This window comes from Hyla sarda, chromosome 7, assembly GCF_029499605.1.
Source record: "Hyla sarda isolate aHylSar1 chromosome 7, aHylSar1.hap1, whole genome shotgun sequence".
Classification (NCBI taxonomy): domain Eukaryota; kingdom Metazoa; phylum Chordata; class Amphibia; order Anura; family Hylidae; genus Hyla; species Hyla sarda.
This window is the reverse complement of record NC_079195.1, coordinates 53,411,931-53,420,732: the sequence shown is the minus strand read 5'-3', so window position 1 is coordinate 53,420,732 and position 8,802 is coordinate 53,411,931. Positions and strand designations below refer to the sequence as shown.

At 43.3% G+C, this 8,802-nt stretch overlaps 1 protein-coding gene across 1 annotated transcript; it reads left to right on the top strand.

Annotated features, from left to right (window-relative positions):
• Nucleotides 1-5,927: 5,927 nt before the first annotated feature.
• Nucleotides 5,928-8,176, top strand: LOC130282333 (uncharacterized). Its single transcript, XM_056530460.1, has 2 exons — nucleotides 5,928-6,080; nucleotides 6,153-8,176. The coding sequence occupies exon 2, from the start codon at nucleotides 6,555-6,557 to the stop codon at nucleotides 7,746-7,748; it is 1,194 nt and encodes a 397-aa protein (XP_056386435.1). The 5' UTR covers nucleotides 5,928-6,080; nucleotides 6,153-6,554; the 3' UTR covers nucleotides 7,749-8,176.
• The last annotated feature ends 626 nt before the right edge of the window (nucleotides 8,177-8,802 follow it).

The window sequence follows — 8,802 nt, the reverse complement described above, 5'->3', positions numbered from 1 at the left end:
TTAGTATTGGTAAGACCTGGAAGCTACTCTGCTTTCAGGGTAATTTCCCTGTCCATGCAAAAATGCCAAAGATCTTTGGCAATATTGGAAAGAAGTTCCGATTGTGTCCCTCCTAATTTATATATTGGACCGCTGGAATATTGTCCATATGAATCAGAATACATATCTGAGATGTTTCTTTTGCAAAGCTTTTTAAAGCAAAGAAGCCTGCTAGTAGTTCCAGGCCATCGATGTGTAGATGAGATTCTGAGGAGGACCATTTGCCCCCTGTTGAAAGGGATCCACATCAAGCTCCCCAACCGATGAGATTCGCATCCGATTCCAGGATAAGCTCTGGATTGGAATTGAAAATTGCTTTTCCATTCCATTCCTGAATGTGATGAAGCCACCATATGAGTTCCTCTCTGGCTTCCGATGAAAGCGGTATTTCATCTGAATACCCTAATCCTTCTGGTAAATGTTGGATTTTCGATCTCTGAAGAGCTCTGTAGTGTAGTGGAGCTGAGAAGATCTCTTGAATGGAAGCTGATAAGAGACCCACAATGCGAGCTATTGCACGTAATGATATCTCCTTCCTGATTGTTTTTAATTTATTTAATGGAAGACCCAGTAAGGTAGTCTGAGTGTTTTTCAAGAATCCTCAAAATTCGATCTCCTGAGAGGGAAAGAGGATAGATTTCTCTTGGTTTATTATAAAACCAAGTCTGAGAGAAGAGATGAAGTCCAATTCATGTGGAGATATGCTAGACGCTTTGAAGATGCCATGATGAGGCTGTTGTCTACGTATATGATAAGGCGCACTCCTCGAGAGCAAAGAGCGGCTATAACCGGTTTAATCGGTTTTGTGAAGCACCATGGAGCTGATGAAAGACCGGCAGGTATGCAGGTGCATTGCCATTTCTGTTCATTCCAAACGAATTGGAGATAAGGTTGAGAGGTGTGATTAATAGGGTCAGATAGATAGGCATCTTTGAGGTCGACTTTTATCAACCAATCCTCTTTCAATAAGAGATCCCTTAGAAGGTGAATGCCTTCCATCTTGAAAATGGCGGTAATGAACATAATTGTTTAATATTCTTAAAGGGGTATTCCAGGCCAAAACATTTTTTTATATATCAACTGGCTCCGGAAAGTTAAACAGATTTGTAAATTACTTATATTAAAAAATCTTAATCCTTCCAATAGTTATTAGCTTCTGAAATTGAGTTGTTGTTTTCTGTCTAACTGCTCTCTGATGACTCATGTCCCGGGAGCTGTGCAGTTCCTATGGGGATATTCTCCCATCATGCACAGGGATGTGACATCATCATTGAGCAGTTAGACAGATAACTTCAGAAGCTAATAACTATTGGAAGGATTAAGTTTTTTTTAATAGAAGTAATTTCCAAATCTGTTTAACTTTCCGGAGCCAGTTGATATATATAAAAAAAGGTTTTGCCCGGAATACCCCTTTAAATTGATAACAGGTTTGTGACCGCTGTCTTTCTTTTTTTTTACTAGAAAGAGGTTGCTGATGAAACCTGTGGTGTTCATGGGAACTTGCATAATTGCATTTCTTGCATATAATTCTTTTATTTCTGAATTTATCAGAATTGAGCCTTGTTTGAAAAATCGTATGGGGTGAGGAAGGAGAGACTGAATGGGTTCGGTCATAAACTCTATCTGATTCCCCATAACAGTATTGAGGATCCATTGGTTAGAAGATATCAACTGCCAATTTTGGAAAAAATTAATGATCCTTCCGCCAACTGGAGGATGGAAAGAAACCAGAGAAGGAAGACTTACCTGAGTATGGTCTGGAATGGGTTGAACCTCTCTGGCCTCTAGCCCTCCAGGGATGTCCCCTATAAGGCATAAAGGGTTGTGGGAGCACTGACTGTTGGTCTCTCTGGTTGAGGAGGACCTCTGTATTGGGGCCTGTATTGTGAGGCTCGGCCAGGAAACGGCCTCTACTTCCCCCGGCCTTTCCAAAAAATGTTATTGGAGAATACTTTTTTAAGTGAAGTTTGCGCTTTATCAAGTGAAGAAAAGAGGCCAACGTACTTAATTTCTTTTATAAATTGGTCGCCAAATAGGAGACAGTCTGTAGGACTGGAAGACTCAGTAGAGGCTAAGTGAGTCAACTGGGGGTCCAGTTTTTTAAGTATTGAGCATTAGTGTTGAGCGGCATAGGCCATATTCGAATTCGCGAATATTCGCGAATATATGGACGAATATTCGTCATATATTCGCGAATATTCGCGTTTATTTTCGCATATGCAAATATTCGCGCATGCGAAAATTCGTACACCAGTCTCACACAGTAGTATTAGAGCCTTCATTACACCACACAAGCTGGAAGCAGAGAGGGATGATCACTGTTATGTGTACTGTGAAAAAAAAAAGAATATTCGGAATTACAAATATATAGTGCTATATTCGCGAATATTCGCAAATTTGCGAATATGCGATATTCGCGAATAAAATTCGTATTGCGAATATTCGCGAGCAACACTATTGAGCATCTCCTTTCAGTAGAGAGAACTTTTTTGGCATTGCCAAATATACATGTGGTGCGTTGTGCCCAACCCCTAAGGGTGTGAACATCAATGAGATTACCGGAGGTAACAGCCTCTTTAGATATATCTAAAATATTTGTTAAAGGGCCTAAAAGGTCTAGGACCTTATCTTGGCAGGCCTTATATGACCGATCTATGCCCTTTTTGGGATTTTTACCCGAATTTTGTAGATATTTAATGAGGATGGGATCCAATTCCGGTGTAGATGCTGCATTAGAAGATAATGTTGGTCTTGGGCATTTCACCTGTAATTTGTTAAGAGACTTTCTATCAACATGTGATCCACATGTGGGTAGGGGATCCACTCCCCTGATCTCGGGTGTTTAATATTAGCCGGATCAAAATATGGGATCCCTGTGCTATCTAATATAGCATATTCTTGAAGTGTGGATTCATCTACATTATTAGTACTGCCCTCAGAATATTCCTCAAAGGAATTTGGTTTAGAGCATTTGGAGGCCTTATGAACCCACTGGTGCTGTTCCTCCTCACGGGTGGAAGGTAAAGGGTGCAACTGTAAGGCACCTAAAGTATGGCTGCAGAATGGATGCTCGCCTTCAATAATTTCCTGACCAACCAACATGGGAATGGTTTTGTTATGTTTGGAGGGGACTGGGTCGCCAGTAATGGATTGCCTCTTCAATGTGTGACTCTGAAATCTGTTGTGCAGCTGAAGTGCCTGTGAGCGAAGGACTGAGATATGGTTCTAGCAACAGATATACTGCAGAGCTACAGTATACTGCATACTAGTCATAGTAGTATTCATAGAAAATTGCACTGATCTAGCAACAGACTGATCCACAATGCCCTGTATTTGGTCACTTGACACATATTCGCAATCTTTTGTTTGCACTTGGTTAATATATTTGTATAAGTTAATATTAATAATGGGAGTAATTAATAGTAATTGAAAAAATGTATGTGAGGTAAAAGGAAGAAACAATTAATAGGAAGGCGTTTAGTGAATAAATTGTCCTGAAAAGGACACAAATATAAGGAAATGAATAGAAATACAAGTATTGAGAGGTGATGGAGAGGTGTATGCAGCTGAAAGGACTGGCCTTGTCTGACAGTAATTTGAAGAGAGCGGGAGCGAGAGCGGCTCAGTTGATCACCAACTGAGCCGCGATATCGCGAGAATATGGGAAAGAATCTGTGTCACACGGGAGCAATATGTCTGGGTCCAGAGCATAACGGAGTAAAGGAAATGGTGTGAGGACTGGTAATAGAAGGAAAATAGCTGTTGGAAACAGGTAATGAAGGGGGAAAGAGTGATAAGGGAAGAAAATAAGCAGTGGTATGATTGAATACAGTAACTGAATGTGGTAATATGTATAACACAATACTTAAAAAGATAAGAGAGAAAAGGAACAATATATATATATATATATATATATATATATAAATATATATATATATATATATATATGTGCGAAGGTTAATTGACTGAGTCACTTAACCTGTGTTTGTGGGAGGGGCGGTACTTGCGCTTAAAAGCCGCGGCTCCCTGTGTTCAGTGCGCCGCGGCTCTCGCGTTGTTTGGAGTCCGTGACGTCAGACGCCGTGGGGAGTCTCTCCAGCCTCGTGTTCGTTCCTGTGCGCACGTCATTTCAGGTTAGTTAAGGTCCGGAGAGTGACTGCAGGAGTCCGGGGGGCACGTGTCTCGTATGAGTCCCCCGTGCCCTGCCTTTAGCATGTTGGTGTTGTTGTTCAGCAGCCGTAGCGGGCTGCTGAGCTACGTTGTGCGCTCCCGGCGCATGTCGGGGGGTTTCTTTTCAGATGTTTGGTGCTGGCTGGGGGAAGTGACAGCGGGAGTTACCTTGCAGAGCATATGTCCTTCGGAGCTCCGCAGTATTCTCCCGTCCCGTTCCGCTGCCTTACGCATGCCGACTTTCTTATTCGGTCGCCAGTCTCAGCCGGCAGCTAGTTCGTTACACACCTCCTGCGGCTCAGCTCTGCATGCTGGGTGCTTGTTTGCATACTGTAGGTATTATAGTCTTGTAGTTCCAGGTGTTAGTCTTAGTGTCAGTACACGTTGTCTACTGGTCAGGACGCTTCTTTAATGTGTCACAGCTGTTCCTGCGGCTCAGCTCTGCATGATGGGTGCTTGTTTATATACTGTAGGTATTATAGTCTTGTAGTTCCAGGTGTTAGTCTTAGTGTCAGTACTCGTTGTCTACTGGTCACGCTTCATTAATGTGTCACAGATGTCCCTGCTGTTTATTTCACTGGTTGACGCGTTTGTTCCGCAGTTGCTTCTCATATACCTAATCTGTTTCATATTCCATGTGTTTTACACTATTGCTTCTCGTATCTACACTTCGGCCGCATACATTGGTCCGTATTAGTCATGTTTTAACTCATGAGTCTGTTGCATATGCTGCTGATACACTACCATTATATGCTCCGCTATTGTCTGGTACTATAATTCTGTTCTCACATGGTCTATTTGCCTTCCGCTGTTTCGCCTCTGTCTTCATGGTATTTATTGCTTCATGATATTTATTGCTAGTCGTAGTTATTTACTTTGCTCGTTGTTTGGTACAGTTTTACTCTAACTTGTTGTGGTAGTGAATAAGGCGGTTGTTCCTAAATTAGTTTGCTTGGCTTGTAGCATGGTCTTCAATGTGCGCTGCTGTTCTGTTGTTCCTGTGCTCCTATGGTTACTCTTTTACCTGGTTAAGTGTTTTTGTCGTGTTACTAGCTAAATCCTTCGTCATAGCCTCACTAAGCGCCTTGTAGGTGTTGATCCACACCTGTACCTGTTTAGTTATGTGGTGGGTTTACCCTTGCCCTTGTTCTTGTTTTCACGTTCTACCTCCTTCATTAGACTATTGTCTTACTAGCTCAGTAATGCTGTGTGGCTGTAGGCTCAAAGTTCATCTTTACGCTACTTCGCTGTCCTTGGCCCGGTCGTTTTTAGGTAAAAGAGATGAAAGGGTATATTTGGAATTTTGCATATATGTATATAGGTGTTAATTTAAAAAAAAAAAAAAAAAAAAATATTTATGTTTATGCAAGTTGTTTTCTCTTCCCCCAACTCGCCCTTTGGGGCTCGGTTCATGTCCTTTCCACCGACTCAACTCGTCTTTGGGTCCTCGTGTGGATCTTCCCTACCCTGTGTGTTGTTAAGTTATATGCCGGTGTGTTTTATTCAGCAGTTGTCCACGCACGCTCTTGTGGCTTATACGTCTGCTGTCGTGAACTTCGTGTTGGCTTACCACCCTCGGTACAGGTATGTGCAGTCCATTTTTTGGGTTAGTTATGGTAAACATTCTCTTCATACGGTTCTCCTTTAACTCGCAGTGTTCATTCTGGTGGTCTCGCCTCGCTTCAGCTTCTACGTTATTCCAGCCTTTCCACCGACTCAACTCGTCTTTGGGTCCTCGTGTGGATCTGCCTTAGCCAATGTGTTGTTAAGTTATATGCCTGTGTGTTTATTCAGCAGTTGTCCACGCACGCTCTTGTGGCTTAAACGTCTGCTGTCGTGAACTTCGTGTTGGCTTACCACCCTCGGTACAGGTATGTGCAGTCCATTTTTTGGGTTAGTTATGGTAAACATTCTCTTCATACGGTTCTCCTTTTGGCTCGCAGTGTTCATCCTGGTGGTCTCGCCTCGTTTCAGCTTCTACGTTGTTCCAGCGCCTGTTCGTGTCGAGATTGACCGTCATAACCCAGTTGTCAAGGTGCGGTCTGTTTTAGGCTTCCGGAAGTCCAGGTATTCATGTCTTAGTTCGTTACCCATCACGTCCTTGGGTGTGCTCTTTATCCCCTGCTCATCACGTCTTTGGGCCAAGGGGTTCATTAGTCACGAGTAACTTTACGTGTCACGCTGTTAGCATGTGTCTAGTCACCACTCGGTACTCTTCACTTTCTAGTCCGATTCTGTGGTGGCAGTGGTTTTGATTTCCGGGTTAGTCTTGCTCTGACAGGTGTATTTCGTTTTTTGGTTGTCCCTTGGGTCAGGATTTGATTGTTGTATATCTAATTTCAGAAATGTCTCACGCATCAGACATTGAAGATGCAGCTTCTGTTCTGGACAATGTCGCTAGAACATCGGATCTGGGTAGCATCCCATCTCTTCGTAACTGGACCATTCCTAAACTGACGGCTGAACTCGTCCGCAAAGGCATCCCGTTCCCGGCTACTGCCCGCAAGGCGGAACTTTATCGTTTATTGGTCTCTGAGCACTCGGGACCCTGCGATCAAGCAGGCCCTAGCAGTGAAGAAGTGTCCATGCAGACACTCAATACGTCCATCTTGCAGTTGCATACGTTAATTAACTCGCTGTGCTCTAGAGTTGATACCTTGGAATGTAAGAGTTCGGAGGCTCCCGCTCCGGCCCCAGTGGTGGGTTTGACTTCGGCCATTCCACACACTTCCGTTCCCCCTCAGGTTTCTGCTACCCCGCAGGCTTCAGTGTTACCGGTTGGACTTAATATGCTCGTGCCAAATGTCGCGCCAGCTCATTTTATCCCGACTAATCTGAAGAAGGACATTCTTGATGGTAAGGATGTTAATCTCGCTTCCTTGCTTATTGCGTCTCATGATGTTTCCGAGAACAAGACTATTGCTTGCGGTGAGGTGTCGGTCATTCTGAAAGCAAAAGATGTAAGGTTAAGTCGCAAGCTTACATTAGCTGAATTCAGTATGGCGTTCGCCATTTATCGTGACGTTTTATGCTCAGTCAAGCCAGAAAGACGTGAAGAGCTTGACATGTATCTGTTCAAAGTCACAGAGTTAGCTCATAAATATGGTGGGTTCACGTTTTATGATTATCATAAGTCATTTTCAGCTAAGGCGGCGGCAGCTCTAGTGCAGTACAACTATACAGTTAATTGGGCGTTGGTTGACACCGAGATTTTCTGCAATCATTTTGCAGGTCTTAAAGCCCCCGTTTGCTCTCGGTGTCAGTCCATCGCCCATACCACTGAATGGTGCAATACTGTTAATTCCTCATCCGAGGTAAATCCCGGCACGTCTTCACCCACATTTCAGCCTAGGAATCAGAAACACTCGGGCTTGATTGACAAGTTAGGTAGGCCCATCAAGTATCTTGGTAAATCTCAAATTTGCAATAATTTCAATTTTGGGTCTTGCAATTATAACCAGTGTAGACTTTTACATGTCTGTGCATTCTGTTTCAGGGCCCATCCTAAGGCCAGTTGTCCACAGAAGTCGAAAGCATGACTAGCAGTGATAGACGTGTTGTGTTTAGAACATTTTCTTGCTGATCATCCAGATAGGTGTTTTGTTCAGTTTTTGATTAATGGATTCCGGTCAGGTTTCCACACAGGTTTCATTACTTTACCCTCTGCTACGTATGAGTGTGACAATTTACGTTCTGCTCTAAGGGACCCTAGGGCTGTTGATACCCTGATACAAGCTGAAATAGACAAGGGTTTTGTTATTGGTCCGTTTGATGAGCCCCCCTTTGACGTTTGGAGAGTTAGTCCATTGGGGTTGGTGGCTGGGAAATTCAGTAATAAACTTCGTTTAATTTATGATTTGTCCGCCCCTTACTCTGCACACACACCTAGTTTAAACTCTCTTATTCCCGCTGAAGAGTTCTCTCTGAAATATGCTTCCATAGATGAGGCAATAGCGGTCATACTGAGCATGGGCGGTGACACGTGGCTGTCTAAGATCGATATTTCCGATGCCTTTAAGCTCCTGCCTATTATGCCTCAGCTATGGAAGTGGCACGGTATTAAATGGCGCGACAAGTATTATTTTGCTGTTAAGTTAACTTTTGGTTCCAGGAGTAGTCCTTGGTTATTTGATAAATTTGCGCAATCCCTACACTGGCTCCTGGAAAACAGGTTTGATTGTTCCCATGTCATCCACTACTTGGACGATTTTTTTTTTTTTTTTTTTTTTATTGAGCCAGGTAACGTGTGCCCCAGGGACTTGACAACCTCGTTAGCAGTATTCCAGCAACTGGCGGTTCCGGTGTCAGACAAAAAAGTTGAGGGCCCTTGCAAGTCACTGACTTTCTTAGGTATTGTTCTAGACACACAGGTCAGGGAAGCCCGATTACCGCTCGACAAGCTCTCACGTATTAGACAGGCCATGCATGATCTTGTCAATTCACCCCGTGTGACCAAGGTACAGCTGCAATCCATTCTCGGCATGCTGAACTTTGCCATGCGTGTAATTCCACAGGGTAGGAGTTTTGTTTCCAGGTTGTTAGACGCTATGAATTCTGTGCCTGGCCAAAACGACGTAGTCATATTTGATAAAC